This window comes from Mustela nigripes, chromosome 10, assembly GCF_022355385.1.
Source record: "Mustela nigripes isolate SB6536 chromosome 10, MUSNIG.SB6536, whole genome shotgun sequence".
NCBI classification, from domain to species: domain Eukaryota; kingdom Metazoa; phylum Chordata; class Mammalia; order Carnivora; family Mustelidae; genus Mustela; species Mustela nigripes.
Window position 1 is genome coordinate 47,003,678 of NC_081566.1, and position 18,811 is coordinate 47,022,488.

General features: G+C 32.9%; 1 protein-coding gene across 5 annotated transcripts in view; it reads left to right on the plus strand.

The window, feature by feature from the left end:
• The window catches only part of UCHL5 (ubiquitin C-terminal hydrolase L5), a 44,555-nt gene extending 26,682 nt beyond the window's left edge, over positions 1 to 17,873 (plus strand). For 3 of the 5 annotated variants that reach the window (XM_059413317.1, XM_059413318.1, XM_059413314.1), the window contains 5 exons: positions 946 to 1,009; positions 5,656 to 5,758; positions 7,101 to 7,214; positions 10,268 to 10,366; positions 15,523 to 17,873. In XM_059413317.1, coding sequence (XP_059269300.1) covers positions 946 to 1,009; positions 5,656 to 5,758; positions 7,101 to 7,214; positions 10,268 to 10,366; positions 15,523 to 15,567 — 425 coding nt within the window. In that variant the 3' untranslated portion in view covers positions 15,568 to 17,873. The remainder of the gene's footprint in view (positions 1 to 945; positions 1,010 to 5,655; positions 5,759 to 7,100; positions 7,215 to 10,267; positions 10,367 to 15,522) is intronic. The other 2 variants (XM_059413319.1, XM_059413316.1) reach the window with 1 other exon arrangement.
• The last annotated feature ends 938 nt before the right edge of the window (positions 17,874 to 18,811 follow it).

Sequence of the window (18,811 nt, forward strand, 5' to 3'; positions counted from 1 at the left end):
CTTTTTAAAAAATTAGGTTCATTTTAATTTCAACAAAACCTGTTCTTATTAAAGAATTAGGTTCTTTTTAAAAAATTAGGTTCATTTTAATTTCAACAAAACCTGTTCTTATTAAACCTAATGTTATCTGCTGTTCATAAAACTTTGTAGTTCTATTAGATTAAAAAATGAACCTAGGTTCATTTTGTTTATACTTTTTGACCATGTCCCCTGCATAGAACCAGTAATTCATCTATGAAGATTTATATGTTACCTCTATATTTAAAAATACTTAATTTTTTATGTCACAGAAAAATAGAATTTTTAAAAATTCTTTTGAAGTTTTTTGTAGTTTGGTGGTTAAGCTGATCTCTGTATTTTCTCTGTTGGCTTCTATCTGGTCACTTACTCTGTATTTATTAGAACCTTCAAATACAAAGGAAGTAAAAGATAAAGTAGAACAGCTAGTTTTGCTATACATCTAGTGGCTGTGCTAAAAATTATGGTGAAAAAGAGGATTAATACAACTGGGTAGAATTAGTTTTGCATTATGTATAGATTTCAGTTTTTTATTTTATAGTTATGGTGGGGAGTCAGGCTGATAAGAACTGAATCCTTATTTGCTACTAACTTGTGTGCTCTTTTTCTTAGTCCTTGGTTTTACTACTGTAAAATGGTATTCTTATTTCACAAAGTTGTGGATTTTAATGGGATAACTCCTTAATGAATTACTTTTCCATACATTTGTTGAGCACCTGCTAAGTGATGTAATAATGTAGTAATGCAAATTATACTCATGCTTTCTTTGCCTTTATCTTTAAATTGAAGCTTAACATTGTTATGCTAAAAGGATTTTTACCATCCTGAATTTTCCAAAATATTTATAAAAAGATATTTTAGACTAACTTTTGAAATAATTTTATTGTTGATTTCATTTGATTTAATTGCTTTCAAATTTCTTTCTAGGTGCATGCAATCAAGATGACTGGATCAGTGCAGTGAGGCCAGTCATAGAAAAAAGGATACAAAAGTAAATGCTCAGCTAATCTCACTGGCATAGTATTCTAGTTTTTAAACATTTTCTTTCATCTTGTATTTTATTATTATTTTAGCAGTGCTTGAACATCTACTTTTGATTGAATTAATATGTTCAGGAAATCTATTTCAGAAATATTTAAATTCTACATGGTAATGTGTCCTCTTTATAAAGGTTAAACATGCAGATCTCCATTAGATATTTTGTATGGTTGTTTTGTGGAGTTGTTTTTAAGCATATTTTTAAATTAAATTAAAACCCTTGTTTTGAGATAATTATATATTCACATTCAGTTACAGAAATAATATGGAGAGATCCCATGTACCTTTTACCCAGCAGTGGTAACATCTTATCAAACTAGAGTACAGTGTCAACAGCCAGGATGTTGATACTGATGCAGTCAAGGTACAGAACGATTTCATGAGCACAAGGATTTCTCATGTCACGGTTTTAGAGCCACAACCACTTCCTCTGTTGCCACTCTCCCCTCCCATCTTTAATCCCTAGTTTTATCATTTTTTTCAGTTAAAGAATGTTATATAAATGGAATCATACAATATGTAACTTTTTGGATTGGCTTCTTTCACTCAGAATAATTTTCTGGAGATTTATCCAGGTTGTTAAGTAAATAAGTAGTTCATTCTTTTCTAATGGTTGGTAGTAGTCTATGGTATGGGTAGGACCTTTTTTTTTTTCTTTTTTTTTCCCTCATTTACCCATTGAAGGATATGTGGATTGCTTCTAGTTTTTGGCCGTGATGAATAAAGCAGCAGTAAACATTTGTGTACACATTTTTGTGTGAACATAAGTATTCATTTCTCTGAGATAAATGCCCAGAAGTGCCATTGCTGAGTTGTAAATGCATGTCTAATTTTCTAAGAAACTGCCAGACTCTTCCAGAGTGTATCATTTTTCATTCCTACCAACAGTGGATGAGTGATCCAGTTTTTCCATATCCTTACTAGCATTTGGTTTTGTCAAAATTTTTTATTTTAGCCATTATAGTAGGTGGTAGTGATATTTCATGATAGTTTTAATCTGTATTTCCCTGATGACTAATGATGTTGAAAATCTTTTCATGCCTTTTGCCTATTTTGTGATTAGATTGTTTTTGACTGTTGAGCCTTGAGTTTCTTTAGATAGATAGTACTAGTTCTTCATCAGACATGTTGCCTGCAGATATTATCTCCCAGTCTGTAGCCTATCCCGTAATTCTCCCAGTACAGTCACAGAGCAAAACCTCTTAATCCCAATGAAGTCTAATTTATCACTCTCTTCTACTATGAATTGTTTTTTGTTGTCAAATCTAAGAATTCTTTGTCTAGCCTGAGATCCTGAGATTGTCTTTTTTTCCTAAATAATTTATGTTTTAACATTTTACATTTAAGTCTGTGATCCATTTTGAATTGATTTTTGTACATGTTGTGAAGTTAGTCAAAGTTCATTTTGTTGCCTGTGCATGTCCATTTACTCTAGCACCATTTGTTATCCTTCCTCTAACAATTTGGTAGCATTATAATAACAGGTGGGTGTATTTATGTGTCTGTTTCTGGGTTCACTACTCTGTTCTGTTGACCTGTTTGCTCTCTGACAGTCCTACACAGTCTTGATTACTGTAGCTGTATTGTAAATTTTGAAATCAGATAAACTGATACCTACAACTTTATTCTTTTTCTTCAAAATTGTTTTAGCTGTTATAGTTCCTCTGTCTTCCCAGATAAGTTTTAGTATAATCTTGTGCATATCTACAAAAATTCTTGCTGGCATTTTGATAGGAATTGTGTGAAACATTTCTATCCATTTGGGGAGAATTGACATCTTTACTATGATGAGTCTTCCTGTCCATGAACATCATGGTATTGTCTCTCTATTTACTTTGATCTTCTCTAATTTCTTTATTCAGCATTTTGTACTTTTTAGCATAAGGTCTGGTACATGTTTTGTCAGATAATAAAGTATCCAAGTACTTGAGTCTTTTGAGTGATTACAAATGATAATTTATTTTCATATTTGATTTCTTTGATTATTGTTAGTATGTAGAAACGCAGTTGATTATTTTCTTTCTTGCATACTTTGACGTTGTTGAACTCATGCACCAGCTTTAGAAGTTCTTTGTGAGTTTCTTGGCATTTTCTTCATAATCATGTCATTGCAGATTGGGATAGTTTTGGATTTGTCTACTTCTCATTTCAGTTTTAATCAGTTTTTACTTTATGTATTTTGCAGGTCTGTTGTTTGGTGTGTAAACTAAACATTTATCATTATTTCTTCTTAGTGGATTGATCTTTTTATCATTATGTAATGTCCCTCTCGAGTAAATTTTCTTTGTTTTGAAATTTACTTTATTTCATAGTGATATAGGCAGCTCTGTTTTCTTCTGATTAGTGTTTTCATTTGAGTTGAGATCTTCATCATTTTTAATATGACAAATGATTACAGGTTGAGATCTAGACATTTGTAGTTTTATATAAAAAGATCCTGGATTTTTTTTTTTTAAGATGTTTTATATATTTGTCAGAGAGAGAGAGAAAGAGAGCATAGGCAGGCAGATTGGCAGGCAGAAGCAGAGGGAGAAGCAGGCTCCCCGCCAAGCAAGGAGCCCAATGTGGGACTCGATCCCAAGGACCTGGCCGAAGGTAGCCACTTAACCCACTGAGCCACCCAGGTGTCCCAAGACTCTGGATTTTTTAAATGAAATTTCTGTTAAGCTGGTTTATATGGGCACTGCTCTGGCTGAGTAAATCAGGATGTTACCTCATTACTGCCAGGTGGGAGTAGATGTTCAGGTTTCCACTCTGCTTCCACTGATACCTGAGATGGGAAGAGGTTCCTTGTTATTACTGGGCTGGGGCAGTTCTGGCCCCCAAAGAGTGTCCACTTGATACTACCCTTGCTGGAAGGAGTAGGAATGCCTTGTTACTGCTTACCACATGGCTTCACTGTCACTGGAGTGGGAGAGGCTCCTTTACCACTGTATGGTAGTGACTTCCCACTTGGCTTCCCTTTTAGTTTCTTCTAGATACTGCAAATAGGTGCAAATAGGTGTCAGTATTGTCCACAGGGATGAGAGTCCTATGTCCCTATTCGGTCTTTGCTGGTAGGTAGAGTTGGGGCACAGTTTTTTTCGGGTTGTGTCTAGCTATGGTAGAGTGGTTATTATCTAAAAGTTTTCTGTCTCGTGAGTTGCTCCTTTCCTGTTTGGATAGAAGGAATAGACCTTTTCTCGTCCATTTTTTGTCTGTGCCTGTTGGTATTTCTTAGCTGCTGGCTTCTTTAACTCCAGGTCTAGGCTATATGAAGGCATATAAGATAACTCACAGAGTTCATCACTGTGTTATTTTTGGGTCCTGGTTCCCTAGCTTCTCTGCCTTCTCTCCACCTTTCAGAATGTTCAATTTATGCTTTCGTTTTCTTTTTAAAAATATATATTATGTCTGGTGTTTTTATTTTGGTATTTTCTTAGTGAGAGAAATGAGGAAATGGAAGTTCCACAGCATAGTTTTATTTTATTTTTTTTAATTTAAATTCAGTTAATTAACATATAATATATTGTTTCAGGGGTACAGGTCTGTGATTCATCCATCTTATGTCATATCTAGTGCTCATTACAATACATACCCACCCCAGTGTTCATCACCCAACCACCCCATGCCTCCCAACCCGTCCCCTCCAGCAACGCTCAGTTTGTTCCCTGAGATTAAGTCTCTCATGGTCTATCTCTCTCTCTGGTTTTGTCTTGTTTGATTTTTTCCTCTCTTCCCCTATGATCCTCTGTCGTCTTGTTTCTTAAATTCCACATATCAGTGAGATCATATGATAATTGTCCACAGCAGAGTTTTAAAAACATTTTTACATGGTTTAAAGCATGTAGTTATAGTGCTCTATACTCTTTCAGTGAATAGAACTATGCGAAATTGTCGTTAAGTATATAATGCAAAAACGGGCTTAGATTTTCTGTATATTTTCATCTTGATTAAGCACCACTTACACATCTTACCAGTAATTCTAATGTCAATCGTTACCATAAATAAACTTAAACTGTGAGATGTCTCATTGTGATACTCTGGTATCAGAGTAGTGAAAATAAAATAGCGTTCAGAAATTTTGCAACAGGATATAACCACATTATATTAGTAAAATATTATACAATATTTTATAGTTTATAATTAAATGTAAAGTATAAGTGAAATATAAAAATATATGGACTAAAAATGGCAGCTACATCATGACTTGGAAAAAAGTATGTAGTTAGGAATACAGTTAATTACCACCAAAATGCCATAATAATTAATCCAACAACTGGGAGGTCTTAGTTTAGTTATTTTTTTATGAGATCTGAAGTAAATGATGGTTGCCATATTTCTTATGAAAGTAGGAAAATGAAATATTTTTTATTTCAAATGTTTAGTGATATAATTTTATTTTAGAACATTTAAAAATATTTGTGTTTAAATTTAGCTAGTTTTTTTCCTGCAGTTATAGCCTTTCATATATGAAAGCTTTTTTTAAATGTCAATTTTCACTGTAGCCAATTGATAGTATTTGTGTTTATCCTAAAGAGCCATGGGGTAGTCACAATAGATCTTAATTGTAATAGTGTTACAATTCTTTATTACATTATAAACTTTAACTTTTTTTAGGTACAGTGAAGGCGAAATTCGATTTAACTTAATGGCCATTGTGTCTGACAGAAAAATGATATACGAACAGAAGATAGCAGAGTTACAAAGACAACTTGCTGAGGTTTGTGACCACATTTTTAAGTGCAAAGTTCTAGTTCAGTTGTCTCAGGAAAGGTATTCTCTCTCTTTGTTCTTTCTCTTTCTTTATCCGATCTCATTGTTTTTTTCTTTCTCTGTTCTTTCTTTTTCTCTTTCTTTCTTTCTTTTTCTCTCTCTTCCTCCCTTCCTTCCTTCTTGATTTAATCAAGTGTCCTGAGTGGTGATGAAGAGAACACACTTGAGTCAGGCTGCCTTGATTTAGCTCCTGGCTTTGCCACGTAGTGGATGTGTGAATTGGAATATACTTCTTTGTGCTTCACTTTCCTTCTCCCTCCTTCCCTCCCTCTCTCTCTCTCTTTCTTTTTTGAGAGAGAGAGAGCACGTGCTCACGAGTGGTAGGGGGCCAGGGAGAGGGAGAGAGAATCTTAAGTTCCGTGCCCTGCAAGGAGCCCATGAAGGGCTTCATCTCATGACCCTGAGATCATGACCTGAGCCTAAATCAAGAGTCAGTGGTTTAATTGCCCGAACCACCCAGGAGCCCCTGTGCTTCAATTTCTTAAATTAAAATGAAGTGAATTGTATTTACCTTAGAAGGCTGTTGCGAGGATTAACTGAGATAATATATGTAAACAACTTAAAACAGACTGACAAACATTACATGCTAAGTAAGTGTTAGCAATTAACTATTTAATTTCATTATGAAATCGAGCAAGTTAGAATATATTTCTATATTTTTAACAGAATTAATTGGGTACATTTAGATTTACATAAAATCTTTACTAGTCTATGTAATTGTTTTTTTGTTGTAATTACGATTGGAGAAGATAATTGGTAATAATATCTTCTTTATATTCTTTAGGTGACATTTTCTTAATAGCATATTCAAGCATTTTGTGGCTGAATAAAAGATTATAGCACTATAGTATATTGCAGTATAGATTTTTTTTAGGTAAAAATTCGTATGTGTTATCGTAGAACATAGGAATATGGGAAGCACTTTCTTAGGGCTTTTGTTCTTTAACATTGCAATTAGACTGGTATTCTGTCACCAGTATTAAGAGTAAAATTTGAGGGGCACCTGGGTGGCTCAGTTGGTTGGGCGTCTGCCTTCAGCTCGAGTTGTGATCCTGGGGTCCCACAATTAAGTCCGGCGTGGGGCTCCCTGCTCAGTGGGGAGTCTGCTTCTCCGCTAACATGTCTCCTCTCATTCTCTCTCTCAAATAAATAAATAAAATCTTTATAGCGAAGGAAGGAAAAAAAGTAAAATTTGAAAATAATTGTACTGTGTTATCATTTTAAAATAGTTTGGATTCAAGCCTCAATCATTAGGGTATGCTGTTTTCTTTTTTTTTCTTTACCCTAAGGAGGAACCCATGGATACAGACCAGGGTAGTAATATGTTAAGTGCTATTCAGTCAGAGGTTGCCAAAAACCAGATGCTTATTGAAGAAGAAGTACAGAAACTAAAAAGATATAAGGTATGTTTTCTATTTTATTTGTTCCTTTGTTTTAATATAGAGTAGTATATTTTGACATGAAGATATGTTGAATACGTGATTGTTTTACCCATCATTTACTAGTTTTCAGAATAATGACTTGGTTCCTTGGTTCCTTGGCACCCCACAAAGGTGTAACTAGTGAGGTTTCTTTCTTTTGATTTTTTTTTTTTTGAAGTATTGTTATGAACAAATTTTTAACCTATTTGTTGCTTCAGTTCACTGCAATAAATGATCAAATTGTCTTATCTTTGGCTATTAGGATCCAATTCAAGTCCTAAGTCCTTTTGATATGATTCTCTTCATCTTTGATAGCTTCCTTGATTTCTAGTATGACAAGATGTTTCAGACTCCTCTTGAACATTTCCTACTTCAGACTTGGATTAGCCATTTTTTTAAAGAAACCTTGGGTTCTTTTGGTGGGAAATATTATTTAGAAATCACTATTTGGGTACTCAGTGATCCTGATTAGTCATTATATCTAGGCCTTTTCAAAGCTAAGGAATACATTTTTGTTTGCTTCTTATTTTAGTTTTGAAGAGAAAACAATGTGAATTTGTACAATGTGAATTTACTCTTCAATTTAGAGTAAAAATTTAGAAATAAATTTCAAATTTAGAAATAAAGGGCTTAGGGCACCTTACTGGCTCAGTTGTTAGAGCATGAGAGTCTTGACTTCAAGAGTCATGAATTCAAGCTCCATCCCATGTTGGGTGTGGAGCCTACTTTAAAAGGAAAAAAAAATGAGTTAAAGGGCATTATACTTGAAATTAACCATTTGCATTTCTTCTTTTAAGCTGAAAGTCTTGATTCCTAACAATATTAACGTAATGACTTGTTTTCTTTATAATATATGTATATTTTATATATATATAAAACCTATAGAAAGGTTCAGAGTAGCAATACTAGTGTTAATAACAATACAGTTTTTTCTGAAGTTTATTTTTTTCCTTAGGGTATACCCCATTTTGGTTATACAGTTAAATTACTATTTTTAAATTCACTTGAAAAAATTTTTTCTTGATGTGGTTCTGTCCCCAATTTTCTCTTGGTGTGGGTATATCACCAATGCACAATTGGATTCGTTTGTTTTATTTTCCTTTCCAGTTATTTAGGGTTTTAAAAAAACTTTTAATTTAATTTTAATTATGGCAAACATTTGTATAATTCAGAGTCAAATATAAAGCAAGTCTGTCTTTAAGACTGTCATTCTCTTTCACTTGCAGTCTGATAAGCTTTTTTCAGAGAGAGTGAAGAGTAGAAGGAACTTTGAATTTTGCATAAGTTTGGAAATGGTAGTTATGTCATTTCTCATGTGTATCAAAATCATTGTTACTCATTTGAAGCTCAGTTGAAGGCAAGAATTGTCCTTTTTTCTTTTTTATTGCTCAACAAAGCGTTAGCATGGTGTTTTGCATCATACTTACCAGCCAATAAATGACTGTTAAATTAAATAAATCAACCTTGGACTGTAGGATTTCTTCAGTTGAAAGTAGTAGGGGCTGGTTCCAGAGAATTCCAAGTTCATGGAAGATAGGAAAGTAAGGGATGAAAGTTTAGATACTTATCTTCCATTTTATGTGGTATATAAAAATAAGTACCCAACACTTACATGTTCTTAATGCAGGGTTATTTCATCACTAAGTTTTAATATTAGCCTAAGATAAAATACAGATTAAGTTTTCAGAATCTTTACCTACTACATTGCTTGAAAATGTCTGTTCAGAAAGGTAAAATGATTCTCTTACTGCTATAATATGAATATGTGTTAAGATTTTATTTAATTGATTAATTAATTGAAGGAACCTGTAAGATATCACAACTAGTTAAAATAAGAAGTTAAAGCAGCTCAAATTTATATGAAGTAAAGGAATGTTGAATTTACTAAAAATGTAAACTGTCTTTTTTTCCTATGAGAAAAGGAAAGTAAATTGAACTTCTCCCAGACAGAATATTTAATAGCTGAAAGGGCAGTAACAAACTAGAATCACATAACTTGGGAGGGGTGCTCTAGACAATGCATGGTTTTCTTTCTTTCTTTTTTTTTTTTTTTAATTAAATTTATTTCTTTTCAGCATAACAGTATTCATTATTTTTTCACCACACCCAGTGCTCCATGCAATCCGTGCCCTCTATAATACCCACCACCTGGTACCCCAACCTCCCACCCCCCTGCCACTTCAAACCCCTCAGATTGTTTTTCAGAGTCCATAGTCTCTCATGGTTCACCTCCCCTTCCAATTTCCCCCAACTCCCTTCTCCTCTCTAACTCCCCATGTCCTCCATGCTATTTGTTATGCTCCACAAATAAGTGAAACCATATGATAATTGACTCTCTCTGCTTGACTTATTTCACTCAGCATAATCTCTTCCAGTCCCATCCTTGTTGCTACAAAAGTTGGGTTTTCATCCTTTCTGATGGAGGCATAATACTCCATAGTGTATATAGACCAAATTTTCCTTATCTATTCGTCCGCTGAAGGGCATCTTGGTTCTTTCCATAGTTTGGTGACCGTGGCCATTTCTGCTATAAACATTGGGGTACAGATGGCCTTTCTTTTCACTACATTTGTATCTTTGGGGTAAATACCCAGGAGTCAGTGCATGGTTTTCACTTGAAGTACAGATCTGTCCCTACAGTCTGTTTTCTTGATTAAAAGTAATTGAAAGAAAGATTGTTCTTGATCACAAAGTAAAGCTGGTTTCTTTAGGTATGACCTGATTATTTGTATAGTTGTAGTAGTAAGAGTGTTAATTTATCATGTGGGCTTCTTAAATTTACTTTCCTCTTAAGTTTTCATAAATAATTTTAGACTTTTAAAAGTGTTATTTGTTAGGCCAAGAGTAGGAAGCCACACCCAAGAAAGTCACATGTTTTGTTGTATTAGTCTTTTTTCTCATGGAGATGAAATCTCATTATTTCTAATATTTTTTCTTGTGAGAATGGAAAATTTACTCCCATTTCTGTTTTGAGTTGGATGCAAAGATCAAAATGTCAGAAACTTAGTGTGGTTTGATATTTGTTTTATTTTCAGATTGAAAATATCAGAAGGAAGCATAATTACCTGCCTTTCATTATGGAATTATTAAAGACTTTAGCAGAACACCAACAGTTAATACCATTAGTAGAAAAGGTAAGTATTTTACTGATGAATACTTAAATTAGATTTTGATTTCCCCAAAACAAGGTAAACATCTTGACTTGAATAGAGGTAAAATTTGTTGAAGCATTCCCATTTCAGTTTTTTTTTGCTTTTAGTTATTGCTTTATATTCTAGATGAGAATTAGTTCAACCTGATATTATAAAATAAAATAAGGAATTGCCGCACTGCTTTAGCCGTCCTGAATCCTTAGTGTTAAGAACTTAGGTTGTACCTAATATTAGAATAAAATTTTAAAATTTTCCTGTCTGTAAGCTGAAAGCAAAAAAATATTTTTTAAAGATTTTATTTATTTATTAGGGAGTAGTGGGGAGGGGCAAAGGGAGAGGGAGAGAGAATCTCAGGCAGACTCCACCCGGAATGTAGAGCCTGATGCATGGGGCTTGATCTCATGACCTTGAGATTGTGACCTGAGCCAAAACTAAGAGTCGGACACTTAACTGACTGAGCCACCCAGGTGCCATTAAGGTAGTTGAAAGCAAATTTTTGATTTTAAAGACTGAAACAGTAGATTTCTTGTTATTTATATTAGGAAAAATTTGGATTATCATGTAATTTAAAACTAGAATGGACACTGAAGGGGGAAAAATAACTATAGCTTAGACTAAGAAATGTTTTATTTTTTAATTCATTCCTAAGCTAGTATTCCTTCCCCCGAAAGAAAGTTCACATACGTTTGTGAAAAATGCTGATTTCTAAGATTTTTTCCTTAGTATAAGGCTCTTAAATAAAATAATTGCATAGTTGCAATGCAATTAAATTGTTTTTAAGTTCATACTGTAAGTCAGTGTTTCCGAAAGTGACCATTGCTGGATACTCTTAAAATACATGTTACCTGGTCCCTCCTCAGTTCTTCTCAGATAGGGGAAAGAATCTTTAATAAGTTACCCCAAGTGACTCTAATGCAGCTGGTTTGTGTACTAAATTTTGAGAAACACTTTGAAAAGACACTACTAGGCAAATAAAATTTTGGACCATTAACTTAAGAGCAGAGTACATGGTTGGTATGTTTCTTATTAATTTTAAAATTTCTGAAGCAAAGATACATTTCAACCCAGCTTTTTTAATATCATCGTAAACAAAAGGAAATGAGACAGTGTTTTGGATCCTGAAACATGTGTGTTCTGCTTTTGCACTTAGTGCACAAATTATTGCAGAAAACTGCTAAGTCTACTGTTTTCCATACGATTTTCTGTTCATGTATCCCAGGGTGTTAAAGTTAAAAAATTCTAAGATGGGAAACTGATTTTAAAAGTTTTAAATTAAACAATTAGGGTTCTATGATTCTCAGAAGTTCCTAGATACTGTGTTCTTTGTATGAAACAGTATGAAATATTTCTCTATTAAAAATATTAAAATAATAATAAAATAGCATTGTGTTAAATCAAATGATCTGTTGCATCAGATTCTAACTCAAGATAAATATTACTAAAGGCCAGACAAATGTTATTAGAGGAATTTAAAATGTGTGTATTTTGCTTTAAAATTGGCCTGTGGATAAACTTTTTGATGCAAATTAGGAAAACAACCATTTTTGTTTTTTAATGACTATATCCCCAGATTTTTTTGAAAGCATAGTAGGGAGAACAAGCATTGGAACCATAATTTCTTGCTTCACATTTTGGACACAGGGTGGCAGTGTATGAATGTCTTGTGTTAGCGGGACACCAGCTCTGTGTGTTCTTGTGTTTGCATCTTTTTTTGAAGGGATAGTTACTCATCTACGTTTTGCCTATTTCTTCAGACTATTCTTTGATTAATAATATTGGATAAGCAATATTGAAATTATGTTTATTCCTTGTGTATATGCAGTATCTGTTAGCCCCTAAGGAATTCCTTTAAAGGAATCAGTCTGTTATACCCTAAGGAATGTTTCCTAAGGAATCTAAAGAAATTCAGATGGATTATTTGATTAAAATTTTTGAAATTTTAAAGTTATTCGTCAAACATTTATCTAGCTTTAACTATATTCCAGAACTTCTTAAAGTCTGTAGATGTACATATAATTAAGACACGTTCTTCTCTCTTAAGCAGTTCATGATACAGTTGGAGAAAAGAATAAACAATTATAGTATTGTGCTGAATAGGATTGTTCTAGTAAGTGCCAGAATCAATTCATGCTGAAGATCCTGGGGGAGCACAGAGTAGCTCTTAAATAGCTTTATGCCACTTGAAGTTTCACAGCCACAAAATTTTAAATCCATGGTTAGAATCAATATTGTCTACCAATAAATCAGCTTCCTTAACCACAAATGTATTCATCTCATTTTGAAAAAAAAAATCATTGTATCATACTGAATATCACTTTCTGCAGATAAACACAAATGTTACAAATAAAAAAAAATAATGATGAGATTTTGTAATTATATATAATACAAAATCTTTAACAGTGGTAATTGCTTAATAGTACTACTTCTAAGAAAAATAACATGTAGAATACAGAAATGGGTAAGTTGAAATTACTCAGAATTAGTACATTTAACTGTTCCTCCCCTACCCCTCAGCCCCCTATGCCAAGGGAAAATAATAAAAGAATAAAGCATAAAAGAGGGAGAGGGAACCAAAGAGGAAAAATTTGGCTACTCTTGGCAGTAAGGTAAATGGCCAAACCTGTCCAAGATCAGATTCCTGAGTAACTGAGATAGTTGCTTAGAGCCTGTGCTTGCATAAAAATATTTACGTTTGAAAATCTTTTTATTTTATAGAATAATAAAGAAAAGATCAAGACTTTGATTCTCCTGAAGCCATATGGCTATAATGAATTAGGTTAAGGTCTAGCCTTGTAAGTATTTTTGTTACATGAGGCTTCTAATCTTCTGAGGCGTTAAATATGCATTACGTAAGAACTGCTCAGGAAATAACCTAAAAATACATAGTTATAAAATTTCTTATGGCATATACCAAATCTATTTCTTAAAATATAAAATCAGCTAGATGAAAATTTCATTTGTGAAACTTTTACTGAGTTCAGGTATACTTATAATTCTTTTAATATTTTTATCTTAACCTAGTAATTCTGGATCATTATCTATTCCAGGTTTTTAACAATCATCCATAACCTACCATAATGTAAAATCATAGATTCCATTGCCCTGGAGGGATTCAAAACACCTTCACAATGTTGAATTTTGTCCCCATTTTACTAAAACATTACGATTCAATTGGTAATAATCTTTAGAACTTACTTCTTCTATTCCTTAATGGAAATAAGATAGAAGAACAGTTGGTATTCCCAGTGATATCTACATTGATATCTACGGTTACAGAATTATCCACTTGGGTCAGTGTATTTTGATATTTCATTAGCATACTGTATAGAACATAACAGTGTACCTTTTTTTCATACTATTTAGAAATGTAATATTGTTTTTTATTTTTAACAAAGTCTGAGCTTTCGGTTTAGTATATAGGCTTTGGGTTTTAAATTGAAGATACGTTATTAGCTGGTGCTTTTAGGCAAGTTATTATAGTTTCCATTTCTTCATCTATAAATTAGGAATCATACCTACTTCACATTCTTGAGGATTAAATGAGATCAGATCTATAAAGTACATAAATAAGTCCTCAATAAATGGTAATAATTATTTTTAACTTATTTCACTTATTTTTATCTGAATTATATAGTTTAATAAATGTATGCACACTCTGCATTATATGTCTGCTCATTTAATTATGTTATAAAGTTTACATTATAAACCAGTAAGTTTATTTTTGTTAATCCTACTAAACAGTCTGTATGTTCAGAGTATATTCGGAGATCAATATGGGAAAAATACATATTTTTATTTCAAATTATATCAGAAATTTTATTTTTATTATTTAGAAACAGCTTCTTTGTTAAAAATTATATACATATTAGGGCACCTGGGTGGCTCAGTGGATTAAGCCTCTGCCTTCAGCTCAGGTCATGATCTCAGGGTTTGGGGATCGAGCCCCACATTGGGCTCTCTGCTCAGCAGGGAGCCTGCTTCCTCCTCTCTCTCTCTCTGCCTCTCTGCCTACTTGTGATCTCTCTCCGTCAAATAAATAAATAAAATCTTAAAAATAAAAATTATATACATATCAAATTATAAATTATGTTAATTAAAAATGTTTATGTAAGCAGTTTGATATAGTATGTATATTTCCTTTTAATATATTCTAAGGAATAACACTATTTTATCATATAGCTGTATGATAATTATACTACCTAATACATTATAAAAATATTGTAGTTCTAATTACCCTATTTTTTCTGTCCAAGGAAGTTTCTTTTTTCTTAGTTGCATAATAGCAAAACTCTATTCCTTGCTGATTCAAGTGGCATAGTGGAAAGAACATTATATTGTAGTTCTCTAAAATCTTATTTCTCAAAGTGTCATCTGAAGACCAGCAGAATTGGTATCCCCTAAAAATTTATTAGAAATTTAGAATCTCAGGCATTTTATTGAACAGCATTATAACAGGGTTACCCAGGTCTTTGGTATGCACGTTGAAAAGCACCACTATAGAACAGGTGTCTTTTGACCTCTTGCGGTTTTATTTTATACTAGCGGTGTGACTTTTTTCAAGTGTGAAATCAATAAGCTCTGTCTTCATCTGCTGAAAAATAAAATAGAGTTACTGGGTTCAAGCTATATAATTGTTATGAAGATCAAATGAAATAAGGTATGAGAGCATTTTTCTTAGGTTCTATAAGTAAATTTTATTAATACTACAGATATGTGATCCTTCAGTGATATTCTGTTAATCCCAACTATGCAGAAACTAGTATTTTTCTTATACTCAGTTTGAATGAGAAATGGGCACATAGGTAAATATATTGTTTTGAAGCATTTATGAATGAGTATGACTTTGTGGAATGAGTAATTATGTATATTGAAATGATTACAATTATAATACATTTCAGTTGCAGATAAGAAAGAACTGTAAACCACACATGATCCTTTTTTACTGAGGGGCAGAGCATAACTATAATTTGTCCAGCAGTGGTATGTTGCAAGTCTTGAGTTATGAAAGCGAATGCTCTAGAAGTCTTAAAAACAATGAATTTCAAGTCTTTCAGCTTAAGTATGCCCATGTACACACATTTTAACATGATCTAAAATGGACTTTTAAGATTTTATAGAATACTATCTTTAACTTCTAGGCAAAAGAAAAACAGAATGCAAAGAAAGCACAGGAAACCAAATGAAGACGACGCTTTGGGATGCATACATATTTCTGCTTCTGCACTTATTTTCATGGAAACCATTAAGTATAAAGAACTTTGAGCAACATTCTAATTGATTCAATGCACGTTTGGCAATAGTACCAGTCTGTCTTGTCTTTAATGCATGGATTCTTTCCCAGCCTGCATCATGTGCATGTAGTGCATATTAAATAAAAGTGATATTAAGAGTGCTTGCCCAAATTCCATTATTTGACATTGGATCCAAGAACTTCTCTTATATATAAGAGAAGTTCTCTGGATATATACTATCATGATGAACCTAGAAATTGCATAAATGATATTCTCTACCTGTAATTATTATAATCAATATCTCGATCTTTTAGCTCAGTTACATGTTTAAAACTTATGAATGTCAGATCTTGATTAAATTAGATCTCTTGTTTCTCATCATTAGTGAAAAAAATCAGTATTTGTCTATTATATCTAAACATTTTGAGGATTTTAAAACTGAATTTTGTCTCGAGAAAGTATGGTTTTAATGCAGATCATTTGGAAAAGACAAAAGTATAGATTCTAGTGATTTTCATTGCTGCCAGAAGAAAAAGTAATAAACATTCAATTTATTTTAGCAGAATTTTTAAGTGTTTGGGGTTATTTATTTATGTATTATTAGAATAATTTTAGGAAGGTATAAGTATTGTGCTTCAAAGTAGAATTTCAGGTTAAGAATAAATGATAAATCTTAAAAGATTTTTGGTGTTACTCTCAGTCTGGCAGCATTTTCTGGCTGCTAAGCTGTATATAAAAAAATCAGAGGTTTGACAGTTTAGGCTATCTGCTTTTAAAAAAAAATAGGATGTGGTGGTAGAAGATCCTTCTTTGCCAGTTTGAATGAAATTGGTACAGCCCAATAGTTTCAAGAACCATGTACAGTCTGCTCACAATGGATTTTTAAAAATTACTTTTGGGATTTGCTTTTTTTTATTTTATGGAAAAATTGTACTCTTGCTCTTAATCTTTTCATAGTTAAACTTTAAAGGGGATTTTATGGAACTTCTCTTTAGAAAGGAAATTATCTACTTTTTTTTTTTAAACTAGATACATTTCTGAAATTGATGCATGACTTTTTAACAGTTTATTATGGAAAAGTTTAAACATGAAGAGGGACTGTGTATTCATCTTCTGGCTTCAAACACATGAATTTTTTTTAAGGATTATTTTAAAACTTACTACACTGTGGTATTACTAAGTAACTAATGTGAAAAAATCTGGTGGGAATTGAGTAGAAAAATTAATAAAATATTTTTCACACATAATTTCAGTTGAAAATAATAAAGAGGAATTTGTAGTTTTTCATTTGTTTGTGGGTAAATATATTTTGCTCTGGATACAATAGTAATTATGGAGTGTTTTCAAACCCATGATAAAATTTTTAAAAGTGATTTATTAAGGATTATTTTAGGCTTCTCTTGATCCCAATTATTTTCGACTTAATTTATATACCCTGTTTTTGTTTTTGTTAAGATTTTTTAGTTTGGGGTGATCTCTGCACCCAGCGTGGGGCTTGAACCACGATCCTGAGATCAAAAGTTGCATGCTCTACTGAATGAGCCAGCCAGGTACCCTTATATACCCTATATTATAGAGGCTTAAATTTTGTAAAGCAGTACAAGGAATATTATAGTCAATAGTATCCAGTCATCAAGACAGTGTGATACTAGCATAAGGATCAACAACAAAGTCAATCAGTGGAATCAGAAGAGAGCCTATAAACAAATCCACCTTTATATGGTTACCTGATTTTTGACAAAGGTTGCAAAGCAATTCAACAGAGAAGGAAAGTCTTTTCAATGAGGCCAGAACAACTAACCCTCCATGTGGAAAGAAAATGAACCAAGACCCCCTTCCTCACAAAAAAGAATTTGAGGTGGATCATTGACCTTTTTTTAATAGCTAAAGTACAAAGGTTTTTAGAGGAAAACGTAGGTGATCTTTGTGACTTGAGGGTAGCCAAAGGTTTCTTAGGTCAAGAAAGCAATAACCATAAAAGATCCAAAATTTCTTTATAAAAATTAAAAACTTATCATTGAAAGATGCTTTTAACAAGAGTAACCAGTATCAAATGACATTAAAAAATAGCTTTATAAAACTGTTAATAGGTGTAAGGATATTTTCTTACTAATCTAATTCTAATAAAATTCTTTGATAGGAATTTCCATAGCTTAAGAACGGTTTCTTTTATCTGCTTCTTCTTTGATAAATGTAAATGCATTGTGATCCTTCATGATAATGTCTGCCAGTGAATAAAGAAATACAATTTGTCTTTGTCTGGGTCTTAAGTCATGAAGCTGGTGGGTAGAGAAAATGGATGAATGAAGAGCAATCCAGAAATGTTTAAATGTCAGTTATGTGGGAAGTTTTTTTCTTTCTTGAAAAGATGTATTGACAGGAGTATTTAAAAGAAAGTCTCCTTTGTTCTTTTCACTTTTGCCCTTTATTTTCTGAATTCTCATTTAACTCTTGGATAGGTGAAGGCATTTCCATTCTGTTTTGTGCCTTTTTAAATAACGAGTCAGATTTTTTTTTAAAGATTTTATTTATTTATTTGACAGAAAGATCACAAGTAGGCAGAGAGGCAGGCAGAGAGAGAGAGGGGAAGAAGCAGGCTCCCCGCTGAGCAGAGAGCCTGACGTGCTCCTCCATCCCAGGACCCTGAGATCATGACCTGAGCCGAAGGCAGAGGCTTTAACCCACTGAGCCACCCAGGCGCCCCAATAACGAGCCAATTTTAAGCAATATACTTTTGTTATCATAAACACAGAAAGCTTGCCAACAGCTGCTGCACTGGCTAGTCTCACCTCATATGTTTAGTTCCCAAGATAGCTGCCCTTTTTCTAACAGAGAGCAGTCAGCTTGACTATGCCACTAGAATAGACAAATAATTTGTTCTTAGATCGTGAGCCATGGGGACTTGCTCCCCTATTTAGACCATGATACATATTCTGTGTGTATGATGGTGTTACATGCAGATTAATAACTTCTGTTAATCTAGTTGCCTAAAACATTTCAAGATACATTCAGAAATCAGTCCCCCCGCCCCCGGCCGCCGTAGGAGGATTTTGTGTCTTTTGGGGAAAAAAAGGCTTTTAAGATTTTTCCTTTAAAAAATTTTAAAGATAAGCGAAAATGAAATTTAAATTACCCATCATTCTACCATCAGGGATGACTACATTGACATTTTAGTGTATTTAGTGATTCTTTTTTT